We start from the raw sequence: 21,726 nt of genomic DNA on the forward strand, positions 1-21,726 counted from the left end.
CAGAGGGATCTTGTGGTCTATGTTCATAGATCTTTGAAAGTTGCCACTCAGGTGGATAGAGCTTGTAAGAAGGCCTATGGTGTATTAGCGTTCATTAGCAGTGGGATTGAATTCAAGAGTCGTGAAGTGATGCTACAGTTGTACAGGACTTTGGTTAGGCCGCATTTGGAGTACTGTGTGCAGTTCTGGTCGCCTCATTTTAGGAAAGATGTGGAAGCTTTGGAGAGGGTGCAGAGGAGATTTACCAGGATGTTGCCTGGAATGGAGAATAGGTCGTACGAGGATAGGTTGAGAGTGCTAGGCCTTTTCTCGTTGGAACGACGAAGGATGAGGGGTGACTTGATAGAGGTTTATAAGATGATCAGAGGAATAGATAGAGTAGACAGTCAGAGACTTTTTCCCCGGGTACAACAGTGTGTTCCAAGGGGACATAAATTTAAGGTGAAGGGTGGAAGGTATAGGGGGGGATGCCAGGGGTAGGTTCTTTACCCAGAGAGTGGTGGGGGCATGGAATGCGCTGCCTGTGGGAGTGGCAGAGTCAGAATCATTGGCGACCTTCAAGCGGCAATTGGATAGGTACATGGATGGGTGCTTAAGCTAGGACAAATATTCGGCACAACATCGTGGGCCGTAGGGCCTGTTCTGTGCTGTATTGTTCTATGTTCGGTTTCAGTACAAATCCTATTCCCTAGCTCCAGATTACTTTTCTCAGTTAGGTAGCCATGAGGCTGAATCAAACAAGTCTCAGACTTCATGCCAGATTTAACCCAAAAATCACACATCCACTCCATCAAGATTACCCACTACTTGAAAGAAGGAGGCGGCCCTCCAGGCAGATTTTAAGAACAAGGAAAGACCCCAAACAGGAACTCACTCAGTTTCTCCCAGTGACACACTGATGAATATAGTATCATGTTGCTATCTTTTACAACGCAGAGGTTGAACCCCTTGAATTAAAACTGAAACACCCAGAAAAGCTTGCCTCCTATTAAAAATGTCAGCGAGTGAAAGAAAACCAGAGTTCCATTATTCAAAGAAAAAGAACCTATTTTCCTAACTCTAACAGTGAGCACTAACGAAAAACTATTAGCAAGTCAGAACCCCCTTTTTTCTTAACTAATCACTATCTGACCCCAACTCTAAAATGCTGCTCCAATACCAATTACTAAACATTACATTAGCTTAATTTCTCAAACTCCACGTAGTCTCTTATGTTGTCTTTCTTCCAGTCTTCCAAAATCTGCTGCCTCCTTCCATCCTTCCGAACCTGCTGCTTCCTTCCGTCCTTCCAATTCTGCTGTTTTCTCCCTGGGTTGTCTTCTTACTGAGAGTATTTTTAGCTATCAAATGCTTTGGTGCCTTTTTAAATAGGCGCCTTGTTAGAAAATTCTTTTCAGAGCTTTGGATGGCAGTTGGCTCTGACTAGTTTTCAAAATGCCTTTCCTTTTGAAATCTCCAAGACTCGTACTCTCTCATTGGTCCGACTTTGTCAATACAATCAAAATCACATTCAATTGTTTTTTAGTATCCTGGGCATAATTTAAATTGATTGGTTAAATTCAAATCCAGTTGCCTTAACATCAAAACACAAGCTGACGGTGACATGTTGTCAATTCTCAGCACACGCTGCACCTGTCACCTAGTCACAGATACATGAGCTGTCACAACCTCAGCTCAGAAAAGGCTCCTCTCTCAGCAACTGTACACTCTTTCAACTTTGAAACATATTAAATATTTAAATTTAAAGCAGACTCAGCAGTCACTCAACCAGAATCCAGCTAAGCTTAATGTACTTTAGTTTTATGAACTAAAAAGCAGTCAAACTGAAGTTAACATCTTTCCCACAGACAATGAAACCAGTAGGCAAGCACTTTGGAGAAGCTTGAAAACACCCTTAATCTCCTCCTATACTTTACACATTTGTGGTAATGTTCACATGTTAGAGATGGAACTTTGCCCATAATTAAATTAAAAACAACACATGCAGACAAAATAAACAAATTAGCTCGTATTTCAAGAAGCTGTTATTGGCATAGAGAAGAAACTAATGGTGCAGCATTGAACACAGGCCAAGGACACACTGTTTGTCAAGAAGAAAAAGCATCTGGTGGAAATAGACATCATGACACAGAACCGAAAGGATAACTGCAATATTCGCTGTTGTTGATGCCCAAATGACCAATTAAGGTAATTGTGGATCCACCATTTTCTGAAGGAATCGGGACAGGCAATAGATGCTGGCCAGAGATGCCCACTTTCCAAGAGTGAATAAATTTTAAAAACTATAATCTCATGCTAAACCTTAATGCCTCAAGGTCCAATAAGGACTAAAAAACATATCCTCACATCTGCCTTTATACTTAGCAATGTACCTTTTTGACTGGCGCCACGTGTGCCATAGGAAGGACTTTAGATTTCTGGGATATTAGACTCAGTTCTGTAGAGATGAGACCTGACACAGGCGATGCATTGGCGTCAGTCCAAATGAGATGCAAAATCCTCAGAAGCCAGGTGAGAAGGGGTTTAAAATAATTTGGCAGCAGGAAATGTTAAGCTAGCATTAGAAAGGAGCAATGAATTATATGAAGCATTGATCAGAAAGTCTGCACTAGTATAAAGTCTGGTAAGACGATGGTGACCTTACCTTTATTAGAGTAAGAACTGGCAAAGCATTATCAAGCTCAGAGAGACATGATATTTGTAATGGAAAGAAGTCATTCATGAAACAGTTGAAGGTTTTTGGGCCGAGGACACTATCCTGAGGAACTCCTGTCGTGATGCCCTGAAGCTGAGATTACTTACCAAAAACCAGTACCTGCTTCCTCTGTGCTCGGCATGATTCAAATCACTGAAGAATTTCCTACCCCCACCCATGATTTGGATTGGCTCCAAAATAAAACCAAGAACTGCAGATGCTATAAGTCTGATACAAATAAATAGTTTGAAAGATTCTGCACTAGTTCTGATAAAAGATCACTGATGCCTAAATACTGACTCTGCTTTCTCTCAACAGATGCTGTCAGGCCTGCCAAGTTTATCCATGTTTTTCTGATTTGTCCCATTGATTCCAGTTTCTTTTGAGGGCTCCTTGATGCCAGACTAGGTCAAATGCTGCTTTAATGTCACCTTCAGAGTTTAGCTCTTTTGTCCCATGTTTGGGCCAAGGATTCAAAGTGAACATGAGTGAGGAAACTGCAAGAGTTGTTTGATAGCACCGCTTGACTATCCCTTCCGTCACTTTGCTGTTGAAGTGGAGGAGACTTATGGGGTGACAAATAAGCGGAGTTGAATTTGTTCTGCTTTTTGTGCACAGGACATTACCTGGAAATTTTCTATATTGTGAAACAGATGTCCATTTTGGAGCTATACCATAATAAAGCTCAGTTCGAGGTACAGCTAGAGCTGAAGCACAAGTCATCAGTACTATTACCAGACTGTTGTCAGGATGCACAGTGTTTATAATATCAAGTGTCTTTAGTCATTTTTTGCTTTCACATGGATTGAATAAATTTCTTGAAGGAGACATCACGTTATAGAGATAGCTCATCCACTTGGCACTTCTGAATGAAAATAGTTACAAAGTACTTAAGCTTTATCTTTTGAATTGATGTGTTTGGCCACTCTATCCTTGAAGATGGGGATATTTGTGGAGCTTCCACCTCTGATTTGTTGTTTAATTGCCATTCATGATGATAGAACTTAGGTCTGATCTGTTGCTCATGGGATCACATAGCCCAGTCTAAGCATGCTGCTTTCACTGTTGGACATGGTAGTCTCCTGTCCTAGCTTCAGTACATCCACACGTCACTTTTCGAAGTTTCTAGTGTTGCTCCCAGCAAGCACTCCCGTGGTCTTCATTGAAGAAGGATTGACCCTCTCTACATCTTGCAGTTGATGCAATTCTGTTGTTGATGGCCCACGATGTCTCAAAGATGCCCACTTCTGAGTCACAAGATCTGTTCAAAGACTGTCTAATGGTGGGAGAGTATCACATAAAACAATGGAGGGTACCTTCAATGAGAAGTTGTGACTTGGCGTCCACAAGAGCTGTGTGGTCATCAGTCTAACTGCGTTAAGAATGGGCATATTTGCGATTATTAGATTGAGGAGGATAAGGTCAAATAGATTTTTTCTTCTTGTTTGCCTCACCACTTGCTGCAGACTGATGTAGCAGCAATGTTGTTCAGGACGCAACCAGTTCAGTCAATAGTGCTACTGTTGAAGACTGACATGGAAAATCCCCAACCCATAGCTTTACTGGACAAATCAAAACAAAAACGACTGGCTGATAAAACTGCATGCAGACCTGCTGCTTTGTTCGAAGAAATGGGTTGAAAAGAATGGAGGAAAATTCCCAAGAGGAACTGTCAGGCTCCTAAAGAAGTGCTGAGTAAGATGAAGCATTAAACGGGGAATGATTGATATCAGGCTACCTATAAAGTGAATATTCATTAGGCCAGAAGAAATAAAAAGGTGGAAATAAGGCTATTCAGCCCATCAAGTCCATTCCACCATTCAATCATGGCTCATGGACATCGACATCATTACACCCCATATCAGGCTGATTCTACATAGTTCAGTAGAGATGCAGTCAAGGAAACAAGGTGAAGTGAGGACTGCAAATGCTGGGGATCAGAGTCAAAAAGTGTGTCGCTGCACAAGTCCAGCAGGTCTGGTAACATCCGAGGAGTAGGAGAATCGATGTTTGAGGCATGAGCTCTGCATCAGGACTTTGGTGGGTGGATGGAGTGTGCTGAGAGATAAATAAGGGGGTGGGGGTGAAGCTGTTCAGCAGAGGAAAAGATGGGGAGTTGTGCCAGTGTAAGCGCAGAAGATGGACTGTTCCAAGTATCCGAAGAGGCAGGCATAGCTGGGTCCCATGACTACCCCTTTGGTCTGATGAAGTGGAAGGATTTGAAGGTGAGGCCGAAGAAGGTGAGGAGTAACAAAGAGGATTGATGAGGGCAGAGCAGTAGATGTGATCTTTCTGGACTTCAGTAAGGCGTTCGACAAGGTTCCCCATGGGAGACTGATTAGGAAGATTAGATCTCATGGAATACAGGGAGAACTAGCCATTTGGATACAGAACTGGCTCAAAGGTAGAAGACAGAGGGTGGTGGTGGAGGGTTGTTTTTCAGACTAGAGGCAAGTGACCAGTGGAGTGCCACAAGGTTCGGTGCTGGGCCCTCTACTTTTTGTCATTTACATAAATGATTTGGATGCAAGCATAAGAGGTACAGTTAGTAAGTTTGCAGATGACACCAAAATTGGAGGTGTTGTGGACAGTAAAGAAGGTTATCTCGGATTACAACAGGATCTTGACGAGATGGGCCAATGGAGTAAGAAGTGGCTGAGAAGTGGAGTTTAATTCAGATAAATGCGAGGTGCTGCATTTTGGGAAAGCAAATCTTAGCAGGACGTATACACTTAACGGTAATGTCAGAGGGAGTGTTGCTGAACAAAGACCTTGGAATGCAGGTTCATAGCTCCTTGAAAGTGGAGACACAGGTCGATAGGATAGTGAAGGCGGCATTTGGTATGCTTTCCTTTATGGGTCAGAGTATCGAGGATAGGAGTTGGGAGGTCATGTTGCGGCTGTACAGGACATTGGTTAGGCCATTGTTGGAATATTGCGTGCAATTCTGGTCTCCTTCCTATCGGAAAGATGTTGTGAAACTTGAAAGGGTTCAGTAAAGATTTACAAGGCTGTTGCCAGGGTTGGAGGATTTGAGCTATAGGGAGAGGTTGAACAGGCCGTGGCTGGAGCGTCAGAGACTGAGAGGTGACCTTATAGAGGTCTACAAAATTATGAGGGGCATGGATAGGATAAATAGGCAAAGTCTTGTCCCTGGGGTCAGGGAGTCCAGAACTAGAGGGCATAGGTTTAGGATGAGAGGGGAAAGATATTAAAGCGACCGACGGGGCAACTTTTTCACATGGAGGGTGATATGTGAATGGAATGAGCTGCCAGAGGAAGTGGTGGAGACCAGTACAATTGCAACATTTAAGAGGCATTTGGATGGGTATATGAATAGGAAGGGTTTGGAGGAATATGGGCTGGGTGCTGGCAGGTGGGACTCAATTGGGTTGGGATATCTGGTCGGCATGGACAGGTTGGATCAAAGGGTCTGTTTCCGTGCAGTGCATCTCTATGACTCTGACTCGTTCCACCAATTGAAATGAGTGTGTCTGTGAAGAGGTACTGGTTGGGTCAGTGGGAGAGGAAGAAACGGACGGCTTGGAGGACTTTGCCATGGTGGATTGACATGTACAGGGACTGGATGTCCATGGTGAAGATGAGGCATTGGAGGCTGGGGAAACAAACATCGTGGAGGAGGTAGAGCGCATGGCAGTGTCACGAATGTATGAGGGGAGTTCCTGGACCAAGGGGGACAGGGCAGTGTCAAGCTATGATGAGATAAGTTCAATCACCAACACCCCTGACCTGCATTTACCCCTAGCCCGATTCCCACCCTCCTCATATTTATCTCTTAGCCCCTTCGCCCCCATCACCACCACCCCTCACATTCCTGAAGGGCTCACGCCCGCTAAGTCGATTCTCCTGCACCTAACCTGCTGTCCCCAGTGTAGAGATGACAACATCAAGAACAATCGAAAGAGTAGATGAAGTGTTTGGTTGTGCAGGAAAATCTCTGCCGGATGTGCAAGGATCCTTGGGGCCTTGGACCAATGGGAGAGCAGGTTTTACACCTCTTGCAGCGTAGAGGGAGAGTTAGTGGGGCACGTGGACCTAACAAGGGAGTTGCGAGGGCAACGGTCTCTGCGCAACACTAAAAGGGGTGGAGACTGGTGGGGTCTGACTGTAGCTGGAAGAAATGGCAGAGGATAATACACTGTATCCAGAGATTGGGGAGTGGAAGGTGTGGACCAGGGTGGTTTGATCCTTGTTCTGGTTGGAAGGGTGGGATTCAAGATTGGAAGTGTGAAAAGCGGAGATGATGAACTCGGGAAACCTGTTAACCACTTGAGAGGAGAAATTGCAGTCCTTGGATGAGGAAGCCATTTGGGGTGTTTTGGAGTGGAAATGATCCTCCCGGGAGCAGATGTGGCAGAGACATTTGGAGTAAGGGATAGCAGTTTTATAGGCTGAGGACAGGAGGAGGTGTAGTCCAGTGTGGGATTTGGTAGGTTTGAGGTAGACATCCACGTTCAATTGATCGCCAGAAATGGACAAGTCTGGGGGGGGTGGGTGGGGGATGGGCATCCATAATGGTCCAGGTGTCCACTGTTCTCAAATGTGATATCCTTGACATTGAGGAGGCAGGACACCAACTTGTGGAACATTTCAGAGAACATCTCTGGGACACCAACAATCCCACAGCTCTGAGACCAACCACTTCAACTCCCCCTCCTATTCCGCCAAGGACACAGAAGTCCTAGGCCTCCTCCACTGCCAATTCCTAGCCACTCGACAACTGGAAGAACAACCTCTCACCTTCCGCCTTGGGTCCCTCCAACCACACAGATGTGTGTCAATTTCACCACTATCCTTATCTCCCCTAACCCAGATCCAAGCCTCCAACTTGGCACTGTCCTCTTGAACTGTTCTACCTATCAATCTTCCTTCCCACCTATCTGCTCCACCCTCCCCTATCACCATCATTCCAAACCTTCATCTACCTACCGCATTCCTAGCTACCTTCCTCCCAGCCCCAACCCCTGCTCCCCCATTTATCTCAGTCCCCCTTGGATACCGCCCCCAACCCCCAACATTCCTGATGAAGAGCTTTTGCTCGACATGTCAAAGCTCCTGTTCCTCGGATGCTGCCTGACCGGCTGTGCTTTTCCAGCACCACACTTACTGATTCTGAAGGGGAAACATCTGCTCTACCTCTACTTTGTTAATCCTTGTTAGAATCTTACATACTTCAATCAGATTGACGATCATTCTTCTAAACTTTATATAGAGTATTACATTATTCATATCATTCCTGATTAACACAAGCCTTGCATGTCTGAAATTAATCTCGCAAACCTTCTGAAATTGGCAGAATGACAAGAGGAGAAAATCTGATAAACGTTGTTACAGACTGCAGGAAAATATGCACATGTGTAATAATCGCTGAAAGTAGCACAACATATTGAGGAAGTGACTAAAAAGGCACTGGAATCCTGGGCCTTATACATAGAGGCAGAAACAATGAATTTAAGGGAATTTCCCTTTAACCGCTCTCTGGTGTCCTCAGTTCCCCGCAACAGCTGTAGTTCAAGGCAGCAGCTCAGTTCAAGCATGCCTCTAGAACAATTCAGGGTAGGTGACAAATGCTGGTTTAGCGTGTGCCACTCACTTCTCAAATGAAGGAAGGAAGGATGGTGTTATGATGAATCTTCATAAAGCACTAGTTTGGCCTCAGTTTAGCATAACATCCAGTTATCAAGGACTGAAAGCTTCAATTGGGACACAGCAAAAAATAATGAAAACATGCATGAGACACTGGTGTCAAACTTATCTAAGATCAACCAACAGAAAGTGAGGACTGCAGACGCTGGAAAGTCAGAATCGAAAAGAGTGGCGCTGGAAAAGCACAGCAGTTCAGACAGCATTGTGGAGGAGAGTCGACGATTCAGGCATAAGCCTTTCAACAAGTATGTGAATCAGGAATTCCTGATGAAGGGCTTATGCCCGAAATGTCGACTCTCCTGCTCCTCAGATGTTGCTTGAACTGCTCTGCTTTTCCACTCTAAGAACAACCACCTTGGCATTTCTATTATACCATGTAGCTGAACATTTGAAAGGGTGTTCAAAATCATGAGAAGTTGAGACAAAAAAGGGAGTTTGGGTAGAGTACAGCAGGTAAAGCAGCTAGACATTAAATATGCAAATCTGACTGTGTCACATCTTTACTAACAAACATTGCACAACAGCTACATCAATAAAAAGCATCAATAATACACCATATAACTTTAGATCATTTCAACTATTTCACCTGGTAAGCTAACCAACAAACCAACTTCTGCCAAGTTGTCATGGATGCATTTGAGGACCAAACACAAAAAAAGGTATTCCTGAAAACTGAACTCTTTTCTCCTTAGTTAAGGCACAGCAATTGCAAAAGTTTCAAATGGAGCAATCGGGAGTAGAAAGGTTCAATCAAGTGCAAAACATGGATGCAACTGGACTCACTATGGTATCTTGTGGTGTTTCCATTAATACAGTGTCCGGTTGTCGGTGTTGCATGCTGTGATTCAACACCATTGGCATACATAAACTTGGTTGATAGCTACTAAAATTTTGAAGAGATGTTAACTTAAACGTTTGATCAGGATCTGGCTTTTCACCTGGAAGGGAGACAGAGAAATTATTCAGCTTCTTCTTCATCAGATTTTACTTAAAATGTTTGCTGAAAAAAAAGTAAAATATTAAGTCACAAAATGTTTCAAGTACTTACCTATTTCACACAAGGATTCAAAAGGGGACCAAAGAAAGGGATTTAGACTAAGGCTCTTTTGGTAACACTCCGATCCTTTGGCCATTCGATCCGTTTTACTGTTAAAAAAGAATTACCTATTAGGTGACACAGCACAGGATGAGATTCAAAAATTTCAAAAGGAAACCTAACCTTAACATGGAATTACCGTTGGGCTCAATCGAACAGTGATAACATCTCATGAACTCAGCCTTGGTTACAATTTTAAAAATCCCAAAAAATTATGTCCAAGAATTATTCTACCCAGTTTCCTTGTCCAAATGACCCTGATTAAGATACTGAGTGTTGATCCAGAACCAGCACAGCAGACAACAGCGCACTGAGGTCACTTGAGTCACTGGTGTATGACCAGGAACTGCATAAAATAAGTTTTAGGGCAACGAAGGAAAATTAAAATTTCTCTCAGTCATGAATTTGTGGACTTCACACTCGACAGTGCAGTGATGGTGGGAGATTGAGTAAATTTGAGGAAGAGATGGACAAATTTTAAATTAGTAGCACGTTTATGGATTACGGAGAGCAGGTTGGGAAGTGGAGTTGAGGTCAAGAGGAGATCAGCCATGATCTATTCAAATGGTGGAGTCGGCTCAAGAGACTGAACTGCCTATTCTTGCCCCTCATTTTTACGTTCTTAAGGAGTCCAGGCAGGTTTTCCACATCCTAATTAGCATGCCATGTGGTTGAGAACTCCAATCCAAAGAGGTCATACTGGACACAAAATGTTAACTTCATTTCTCCACAGATGCAGCCACACCTATTGAGTTTCTCCATCATTTTGTTTTTAAATAGGGTTTCAAACAATCATAAGACTTGCCTTTTAATTCAGGTAACGCAGCTAACTGTGGCACTTGTCTGAATAATGCAGAAGAATCCATGAATTTATTACAATCAGCACAACTGATACAGTGCCACAAGTCAAGAAAAAGTGAGGACTGCAGATGCTGGAGATCAGAGTCAAAAAACGTGGTGCTGGAAAAGCACAGCTGGTCAGGCAGCATCCAAGGAACAGTCGTGTCGATGTTTTGAGCATAAGCTCATGAGGAATGTGTTTTTTTGGGGGAGAGGGGGGCTGGTTCCAGGGGGTGGAACGTTAAATGGGGCGGGGGGCTGGGGAGAAGGTTAATTAGATTCCCTATAGTATGGAAACAGGCCCTTTTGCCCAACAAGTCCACACCGACCCTCCAAAGAGTAACCCACCCAGACCCATTCCACTACCCTGTATTTACCCAGACTTGGCAATTTAGCATGGCCAATTCACCTGACCTGCACATCTTTGGATTGTGGGAGGAATCCACACAGTCACCTGAGACTGGAATAGAACCCAGGTCCCTAACACTGAGGCAGCAGTGCTAACCACTGTGCCGCCCCGTAGCTGGGAATGCGGCAGGTAGATGAAAGTAGGGGAGGGGGGCTGATGGTGATAGGACGGAGTGGACGATGGACCATGTAGGTGGGAAGGATGGTGGACAGGTAGGACAGTTCAAGGCGGCGGTGCAGAGATGGAGGGGTGATTTTGGGATAAGGTGGGGGAAGGGGAGATGAGGAAACCGGTGAAATCAACACTGATTCCTTGTGGAGGGTCCCAAGGCAGAAGATGAGGTGCTCTTCCACCAGGCGTCAGGTGGCTAAAATCTGTTGGTGGAGTCAGCCCAGGGCTTGCATGTCCTTGGCCGAGTGGGAAGGGGACTTGAGTGTTCGATCATAAGGCGGTGGGGTGGTTTAGTGAGTGTGTCCCAGAGGTGTTCTCTGGAATGATTCACAAGTTGGCATCCTGTCTCCCCAATGTACAGACCACATCAGGAGCAATGGACACGGTAGATCATATATGTGGAGTTGCAGGAAAATCTCTGTCAGACGTGGAAGGATACATTGGGACTTTGGATGAGACGCAGGTATTACACCTCTTCTGGCGGCAAGGGAAGGTGCCGGGAGTGAAGGTTGGGTTGAGTTGATGGCGAGTGGCATGAACCCAACAAGGGAGTTGCGAAGGGAATGGGCTCTGCGGAACACAGATGGGGTGGGGTTGCAAATATCTCTCTGGTGGTGGGATCTGCTTATCGGTGACAGAAATGGTGGAGGATGATGTTTTGCATCTGGACATTGATGGGGTGGAAATGGAGGACACCAGGTGGGTTTTGTCCTTGTTGGGATCGGAGGGGTTGGGTTTCAGAATGAAGGTGCAGGAAGTGGAAGAGATGTACTGGAGGTATTGTTGACCACATGATGGGGAGGAATTGCAGTCCTTGAAGGAGGAGACCATCTGGGATGTTCAACCAACAATTTGGTTCTCCTGGCAGCAGATGCAGAGGAATTGGCAATTACGGAACACGTTTTTATCGGAGGTGGGGTGGAGGTGACAGCTGAGAGAGTTGGTGATTTGAAGTCGATATCCATGTTGAGTCAGTTGCTGAAAATGGAGATGGAGAAGTCCAGGAAGGTATCCAAAATGGTCCCGGTGAACTTGAGGTCAGGGTGGAAGGCGCTTGTCAAGTTAAGGAATTGTTCAACCTCCTCATGGGTGCACAAGGTAGTGCCGATACAATTGTCGATCTAGCGAAGGAAAAGGTGAGGAATTGTGATTGGCTCAACTGGTCATCACCCTCAACAATTCCTCCATCGAATCCTCCCACTTCCTCCAGACCAAAGGGGTAGGTATGGGCACCCACATGCGCCCCAGCTACACCTGCCTCTTCGTCAGGTACATGGAACAGTTCATCTTCCGCAGCTATACCGGCATAATTCATCGACCTATTACATTCCCAGCTACCTTCCCCTCACCCCCTCAATTTCCACACTGGAGTCTTAATGCTGACATTTGAACAGTTACTTGGATCAGTGATTATACTTCTGTAAAAGAAAATCTTGTAACTTGATAAGCAACTGAACAAAATGTTCAGTCAAAGACAATGACTGAAATTTAAAGCAACTGTAAATATTGCAAAGTTAACTAGTACATTGAATACCATCAGGAATTCTGTACAAGGAAGGAATAGAAAATTTTGAAATGGAAATGGAATAAATGGAAGATACAAAGTTTGTCAACAACCACGATGTGCATGATTTGTTCACCACCATCAGGCTGCAGACATGTACCCAAGGTCCCACATCTGCTACAGGCGGGGAATGCAGAGGTGCCCATCAAGGAGAAAGGGGAAGTCGGCACCTGCTGGAAGGAGCATTGAAAGATCTGCTAAACAGAAAGTCTTTAATGTCAGTGTCCTCAACTCCATCCTGCCAACCATTGTCATCTCAGGATCAACCTCAACCGAGAATGAGGCAGAAGAGGCTATTCAATAAATGAAGAATGAGGCAGCAAAAGCAGGTGACATCCTCATCATAGCATTAAAATAAGGTTGAGACACACTATCCAAACGCATGAACTCATTTCCTAACCAGGGAGGAGAGCATGCCAGAAGGTCGCAGAGATGCCATAGTTGTGACCATCTTCAAGAAAGTGACAGGTCTTCAATGCTGTCAACCATGAATGATTAGGATGCATCCTTCTGGGCGACAAAAGAACCCCCCAGAAGTATTTCTCCACCCTCTGCCTGCTCCATAATGACAAGAAAGCTGTTCTTCAAAGCAAATGATCCAGAATGGAGAAAAAAGACTTAAACGGCCAACACCTATCTTCTATTATTCTATTCTGAAGTCAAAATTCTCCACAGCCTGCATGTCAGATCGATAATTCAGGATGAAAATCCTGCAGTCACATGACTAAAGTGACAAATCTAAAAGTTCACTGGCTGAACTATTCAATGATTGGAAGGCTACTCATGGAGTCAGAGAGGCAGCAGCACCTGTGGGCAAGTGGTGCAGAGCAGGATAACAAATTATGGCAAAGGCCGGAGGCCCCCAACACTACTTACCTCAAGATGGAGACACAGCAAGACCTGTGAGAGAGCAACACAGAGCAGGTATGTAAATAAATCATGGCTGAGGCTTGAGGCCTACATCATTTAGCTTGGGAGCAGGTGAGGTGGCAGCACCTGCGAGGGCACAACTATCGCTAAGTTTGAAACGGAGTGAGAAAAAGAATGACAACACAGGAAAATTGCAAGTTTATTGGTTAGTAAGAAACTGCTGATGGGGATTGTCGACAAATTGCTGTAAATGAGAAAAGCTAGATAATATTTTTCAACAAGTAGCATACTTAGATTCAACCAATAAAACTAGGGCCGACATAACAAAGGCAACAAAAATGACGTAAAGAAAATAAAGTTAAGACTTAAAATATGGTTTCCAAAGATGTGAGGTAAAGACTTGCCATTGCTGCAGGACTGTTTGGAGTAAAACAAAGTTCCTGAAGTCAGAGAGATCGACGGCACAGAAAGATTTTGGTCTTTGGTCCAATGCATCTGCGCCCGTCAAAAACAACCAACCATTCTCACCCCAGTATCCCTCGCACAGTTAATATTCTTTAAATGGAGCAACAAACAAGCTTTATTAAAAGGAAGAGTCATGGCAGTGAAACTTGCACTTGTGACATGATTCGCCTGTGCTATGAGAGTCATGAGTAATTACAGTGTCCGTGACCACCATCTGCGCAGTAAAGTCCAGCTGCCTAACCATATTTCACATCGAATAACGGTGGACTCACTGTGGAGCATTTGTAATGCTGAGATTGTTGTGGACAACACATTCAATTAAGTGGTCACAGCACATTGAAGTTTGAATAGACAAAGGGGATGAGTGACCACCAGAAAGAGTACAGCACAGTATAGGAGTGCCCAATAGCTGTCCCACTTTGGACACGGTTGGGGGAGATGACAACTCAGGAGGCAGCAGTGGAAATCAAGTTCATGGCACTCTGGGTTGTTCTGGTGCACAAAGGAATAATAAGACTAGCATTGTTAAAGTACAGATTTGAGATGACCCAGGGAATCCCTAGTGGACTCAGACCTGTAAAGTCTTTCTCTTGGTTCATCCCAGAGATCGTACTCTTTGGAAGTCTGGAATCAAAACCTCTTACAGACAGTTTAGTTTAATTTTAGTCATGCCCTTTATTCACTAATAGCATCACTGTTACAACATAATATTGATACCTATAGGCTAAACTAATAGGTTCTAATAACCTAAGAGAGAAGGGTACCAGCTCTTCAGTGCCCCAGCAGGCTATTTCGATGTACTGTTACAAAGTGGCTTCCTTTATACAAAAGTTTCAAAAATATTGCATGTCCTTAATTAAAAAGATAACAGTGAAAAACAATAATTTGTAAGGAAGAAAAGTTAATTGACAAGTCTGTGTCCACTTGACTAATCACTCCAACAGGCCCAAACCATCAATCAGGTGGGAAAAAAATACCCAGCTGAGTTAGGGGCCTGCTCGTGAGATAAGTCCCTATCGGAAAGAGGTACCAGTCTGAGCTAATTGGAGAGTTCATAAGGTAACCTTGCACAGCTCACATGTCAGATAAAACTGTTTTACAAAATAGCTTCTCAGCAAGGACAGCAAACTTTTGATCATAAAATGGCTTCCTGACACATTGTGCCGGAATCTCTTCAATGTCAGGCTTTGAATAATTTCTAAACTAGGAGCAGACTCCTGCTTTTTAAGCACTGAACCCTTCTGTACCTGAGGCTGAGATATTACCATAAGGTTGCACTTAAACTGACTCATTAGTCTTTGAATTAACATGCTTTCTTTTCAAAGTTGTGATTCAAATTCAAATACGACATAAGATCCAATTTGGAAGAATGGACAGGGGAACAGTCTGTTAGGTCTGTAGAGTGGTCTGCAAGAACAGCAACTAAGTTAAGGCTTCATCAATATTACCTTTTACACCGTTTGTATTTAATAACCAGTAATGGCTACTCAATATCATTAAAAAGTCCCAGAATGCAATTAAATTCAATCCATAGCAGATAAGCACTAAGAGTTAATTTTCTACTGGCTCCAACAGCCTCAGCACTAAAACGGTCTCTCTCTCTCTCTGTGTCTTTTTGAACTCTCAAGTCAGGGTTTTGTAACAGCAAAGTTTTTTTTTCCCCTCGGTGTCTGCCCCGCTTTCAAGGGGTAATAAGAATCCATTATAATTAACAACATCTGACCATTAATTACCAAGTTTTTGATGGCACAGAGTTTCATTTCAGGGTCAGAATCAAACACTGTCATTAATTTCACAAGGGAACGGCTGTGAATGCTATCACTTTGTATCCAGTTCACACAGATTCACTGATGCCAAGGCAAATGTTCCTAATTGCCTTACAGCATCCGGTTATCACTTGATAAGCCCAGATGTCTCCATCTTCTGCATTCCTTGAGATTCCCCCCCCCACTCCCCCATTTTTTCCTGAGCCTTCCTGCCTGTCTACTTTCAAGTGTTCTATAATTCAGCACTACATTTTAGTCTTAATAATTGAAGACAAGTTTTAAGGCTATAGACTTTCTCAGCGTGGCTATTATGATAGAGAACAGACAGGCATTAATGTGGTCACTAAAGAGAATCCAGGATGACACGTTGCCTCTGGTGTCAAGATCAGGGATGTCTTAATGGCTGCAGGGCATTCTGGAGGGGGATGAAAAAAGGTGAAGAACCACTGGTGGTGGACATTTCAGTACCAAGACAGGAATATGCAAAGTATAGGCAGTTAGGGAGTAAAACAACACGTTGGACCACAAAAGACAGTAATTTCATGATTACTGCCAGCACCAGGTGCCCACAATGAAAATTAGGATGGAGAAATAGTATAGGAATGGTGATGCATGCGTTAGCATGCTTACACAAGTTTGATAGGAGAAAGGAAATGGATTAAATTTAAAGAACATGTGCATGAATTACAATTGCTATCTGGCAAAAAATAAGAGGGTCAAACATGACTTACAAAAGTAGTTAGGTACAGTTTAGATCCAAGGAAGAGACATACAAAATTGCCAAAGCAGCTGAGGAATGGCACCATTTTAGAATTCAGCAAAAGAGACCAAAAAAGTTTGATCAAGATGGGGGAAAATAGAATATCAGAGTAAAACTGCAGTAAACAGAAAATGACTTTAAAAACTTTTATAAATGAGAAGAGAGAGAGATTAGTATTGACAAATGCAGGGCACACAGTCAGAAGTCAAGGAAATTATAACATGGATCAATATGGTAATAGAAGAACTGAACACAGTACCACAAATCCGTACCACAAAATGGTGCTGAGGAAATTCACATGGTGAAAGCTGAAAAATCACTAGGACCTGATAATTGACATCCTAGAATACAAAAGAAAGTGACCCTTGAAATATATTATGCATTGGTGGCAACCTTGATGATGATGATGATTACTTACAATGTGGAAACTGGCCCTTCGGTCCAACAAGTCCACACCGACCCTCCGAAGAGCAACTCACCCAGACCCATTCCCCTCCATTTACCTCTTCACCCTGCACTATGGGCAATCCACCTAACCTGCACATTTTTGGACTGTGGGAAGAAACTGGAGCACCCAGAGGAAACCCACGCAGACACGGGGAGAATGTGCAAACTCCACACAGACTGAGGTGGGAATTGAATCCGGGTCTCTGGCATTGCGAGGCAGCTGTGCTAACCACTGTGCCACCGTGCGACCTTTCAACATTCTCCAGACCCTGAATACGTCCCTACAGATTGGAGTGTGGCAAATTTTCTGAAAAGGGAAGGACAGAAAACATAGGATTCAGGTCAGTTAGCCTGGTGGGGAAAATTATAAAGAAAGTGATAACAGAACATTTGAAAAGCTGTAGTGGGATTGGACAAAGCCAGCACTGGTTTAAATGAAAGGCACATCGTGCTCAACAATCTATTGGAGATTTAGGAGGATGGAACTAGAAGAATAGATAAGGGAGAACCAGTTGTTGTGGTGTATTTGGATTTTGAGAAGGCTGATGATATTTTTTCTAAAAGGATAGTATGCAAATTTAAAGCATATGGGATGGGGGTAATATATTGGCATAGATTGAAAATTTGTTAACATGCAGAAAACTGTGTGTTTCAGATCTTCAGCATCCACTGTTCTTTACCTTATTGACACAATGTCAGGTTACGGGTAAATCATTTCAAACCGAGACAAGGAAACATTTTCATGCAACGGGAAGTAAACCTGTGGAATTCTTAACCACAGAAGGCTGTGGTTGCTAGGTCACGGAATATATTCGGGAAAAAAAACAAACATTTTTACACATTAAAAGGCATCAAGAGGTATGGAATAAAAGAAAAATCAGGAATATGGCATCAAGACAGAGAGAGTCATAGAGATGTACAGCATGGAAACAGACCCTTCGGTCCAACTCGTCCATGCCGACCAGATATCCTAACCCAATCCAGTCCCACCTGCCAGTACCTGGCCCATATCCCTCCAAACCCTTCCCATTCATATACCTGTCCAAATGCCTTTTAAATGTTGCAATTGTCCTCGCCTCCACCTCTTCCTCTGGCAGCTCATTCCATACATGTACCACCCGCTGCGTGAAAAAGTTGTCCCTTAGGTCCCTTTTATATCTTTCCCCTCTTACCCTAAACCTATGCCCTCTACTTCTGGACTTGCCCACCCGAGGGAAAAGACTTTGTCGATTTACCCTATTCATGCCCCTCTTGATTTTATAAACCTCAATAAGATCACCCCTCAGCTTCCGACGCTGCAGGGAAAACAGCCCCAGCCTGTTCAGCCTCTCCCGATAGCTCAAATCCTCTCACCCTGGCAACATCCTTATAAATCTTTTCTGAACCCTTTCAAGTTTCACAACATCTTTCCGATAGGAAGGAGACCAGAATTGCACGCAATATTCCAACAGTGGCCTAACCAATGTCCTGTACAGCCGCAACATGACCTCCCAACTCCTGTACTCAATACTCTGACCAATAAAGGAAAGCATACCAAACGCCTTCTTCACTATCCTAACGCCTTCTTCACTATCCTATCTACTTGCGACTCCACTTTCAAGGAGCTATGAACCAAGGTCTCTTTGTTCAGCAACACTCCCTAGGACCTTACCATTAAGTGTATATGTCCTGCTAAGATTTCCTTTCCCAAAATGCAGCACCTCGCATTTATCTAAATTAAACGCCATCTGCTACTTCTCAGCCCATTGGCCCATCTGATCAAGATCCGGTTGTAATCGGAGGTAACCTCCTTCACTGTCCACTACACCTCTAATTTTGGTGTCATCAGCAAACTTATTAACTATGCCTCTGATCAGCCATGATCATATTGAATAGCAGAGCTGGCTCAAAAAGCTATATGGCCCACTCCTGCTCCGAATTTCTGTGTTTCTCTGTCTCACCCGGTCATTAACTACAGCATGAAGTCATTGCTTGCATGTGCACCCACTCAGATGCTGAGTCCGAGCCACTGCCAACATCTTCAGAGGCATACAACAAGCAACCCTTCCACTCCACGCACACCCCACCCATCTACTGCCCCCCCACCAATCCAGTTACCAACAATTCCAAATGTTCAGAACAGATTGTCAACAAGGACAGAGATCTATGTCAAAGTTCAATTGCATTAGTGTGCAGCTTTGACCTTTGGTCACCTGAACTATAATTTCGGAAGACAAGGACTTGGAGCCTGGCACCAACCTCACAGTTTACAGAATACTATCAAACCTACCCTTCAATGAGACTCAAAAACACAGGCTATGGCACAACGGGCACTTCCTAACCTCGAAGAAATATCACAATCCCGGTCTCTGCAAGATCCTGCAAATCTCATGGCACATCAGGTGCATCAGTCTAAGTGCTCTCACGAAGGCCAACACTACTGGGTAGGTAACAACGTTTGCATTCCTGATACAAGGCTCCCACAACAAACACTGCACTTGACAGTGAACAAGTCTCTGCAGGGAAGAAGAAATGCTTCAAAATCTTTTTGAACGAGTGCAATATCCCTACCGAGGAAATCCTGGCCCAAAATCATCTGAAGGGGAAGGGACACTGGGGAGGAACTAGACAGTTTCATCATGAATGGCAAGCTGAAGTCAAGCATTGGCAAAAAAAAATGAAAACATGACAACCCAGGCATCCCACCCGTCTATTGTCACTGGACAATAATCATCCTAGAACTCATTTTTAGTGAGGAAACAAGTCAACAATCATAAGGAACTACTTACAAAAGGGGATTCACACATGAAGGCAGTGTACCATGGTTGAGACCAAGAGTATATTTTACATTTGTCAGCCATGGTAAAAGAGAAACAGTTTTAAACTGAGAAAGAGACACTACCAGATAGGTTGTCTATATTTTAGATGGATAAGGCACATGAACCAGATAAGTTGCACCCAAGGGAAAGGGTAAAAATTGTGGAGGCACTCATCAAAATTGTCCAACTTTCGTTGTTTTTTTACACCATCATTGAGTTGGATTAATAGAGAATTGTTACACTCTTCAAATAGGGGTTTAAAATAGACACAGGCCGATCGGATTACCCTCAATGAAGGGGATGCTTTTGTGAATAATTCCAAACAACACCATCAGCCACTTTGATCAAGAGGAAGGCAGCACAAATTTCTTCACAAAAAGAAAATGAGGCTCAACTAAGAGACAGAAAAGTTTGAAGTCGGTAAAACTGATGCTGTCGTGAACATGGACATCAACATGACATTTGATAAAGTGCCACACAGACTTCCATGAAAGGTACTTCTGCTCAGAATGAAAAAGACAGTTGCAACATGAATACAAAATTGAATGAGTGGAAGAAAAAGTCATGGCTCATTGAGGCTTTTCCTAATGGAGGAATGTGCAGTTCCCCAGGAGTCAGTATTGGAACTCTTGCTATTTCTGATATATATTGACGATCTCGGCCTTGGTGTACAATTTTGGATGATAAAAACTTCAAAACATTAACTGAGGACAGTGTAGAACTTAGGTCCTAAATGTTAACTATTTCATAGATAACTTTGGAATAAACAACCATTTTTCCAAAATTTATCCTACAATTATCCTCTCAAACTTTTATCTTCCACCCTCTCATTAAGTACATTCCAGATCCTAACCTTGACAAAGGTTTCTGTTATCTTGTCTTTGCCTCCATTGTCAATTAACTAAAGTCTGTGCTGCCCTGTCCCTTCTAGTTTGAACAGTTTGTCTCTAAATATGTACTGCTCAGACCTTTCACGATTTTGAATACTTCAAACTAAGCCCTGGACAATTCCAGTTTATCTTTTCTGCACCATGTCATGTATCCTTCAAGTGTTCAGATATAGTTGGCGGAAATGACAAAACAGGTGCAATTTAATTGGTAGAAGAAAGAAGAAATTCATTTGGTCAGAAAAGTACAGACAAACACAACCTTGGGTACATTTGTGAAAGGGGTGCAGCAGCAGAGAGATTTGAGAATAGGGTATGTGCACCCACATGTTTAGATTATTCAAGGTGGCCAGACAAATGGACATGGCTTCATGAATGGTATTGGAGAGTGCAAGAGCAATGTGTTTTGTTCATATTGTCGAAGACAATGGTTTGATTTGATCTGGCATATTGCGTCCAGTTCAAAGCACCACATTCTTTTTTTTTTAAATTGTCTTACCAGTATACATGCCCTAATAAAGACAACGTAAAACAAGCCGAATCTCCAAACTCTGTAACAATGTCATCGTGACTTTTCTGCTTGTTCAACATTCCTCCAGCTAAAATCTGCTCTCCTTCAGCCAACCTAGGAAAACAAAAAAGAATTATTTTCGAACAGAGGTTCTCCCTACTGAGTAAAACAAAATCTGTTGCATTTCAAGATAAACTCTGCCTTCTGTGGACTGGGATTTGACCTTGGTCAAGCAATGATGGGACACAATGAGTTACTTTTCTCCCAGACCACTAGCACAGTAACAAGATCATTTAATGAGTGACCAGTGATAGAATGATGTACTTGCACACAGTGAAGGCAAGTATTCTCCTACCATGACCTGGAAGAATTCAATGTCCATAACTCAAGTATTTAACATGGTGAGAAGCATTTCATGAGTAGCCTATGTAGGGGGTTGCTTATAAAAGAAATGAGGAGGATAAAGAGGGGTCGCAAAATATCTTTGGTAAATAGGATCAAGAAAAACCCCAAAGCATTTTAAGTGTATTAACAGAATTACCAGGGAAAGAGTAGCATTGTTTGAGATCAAAGGAACAATGTGTATGTGGAGCCAGATTATGTGATGAGGTCTTAAACAAGCGTTTCTCATCTGTATTCTCAAAGGAGAAAGAAACCTTAGCTGGAAATTTCAGTTGGGCTGGTGAAATTCTGGATAATGTTAAGCTTTATAAGGGGCAAGTATTAGATAATTTAGCAGGTATAAAGGTTCATAAACCCCCAGGACCTGAGGAGAGGTAT

The 21,726-nt window shown here is 43.3% G+C and overlaps 1 protein-coding gene across 1 annotated transcript in view; it reads right to left on the minus strand.

The window, feature by feature from the left end:
• Positions 1-21,726, minus strand: part of cdc27 (cell division cycle 27) — a 148,018-nt gene that overhangs the window by 67,462 nt on the left and 58,830 nt on the right. Inside the window, exons 4-6 of the mRNA XM_043675341.1 lie at positions 20,935-21,060; positions 9,411-9,508; positions 9,146-9,300 (exon numbers count right to left, since the gene is read on the minus strand). Of these exons, the coding sequence (XP_043531276.1) occupies positions 9,146-9,300; positions 9,411-9,508; positions 20,935-21,060 (379 nt within the window). The remainder of the gene's footprint in view (positions 1-9,145; positions 9,301-9,410; positions 9,509-20,934; positions 21,061-21,726) is intronic.

This window comes from Chiloscyllium plagiosum, chromosome 33 (assembly GCF_004010195.1).
Source record: "Chiloscyllium plagiosum isolate BGI_BamShark_2017 chromosome 33, ASM401019v2, whole genome shotgun sequence".
NCBI lineage: Eukaryota > Metazoa > Chordata > Chondrichthyes > Orectolobiformes > Hemiscylliidae > Chiloscyllium > Chiloscyllium plagiosum.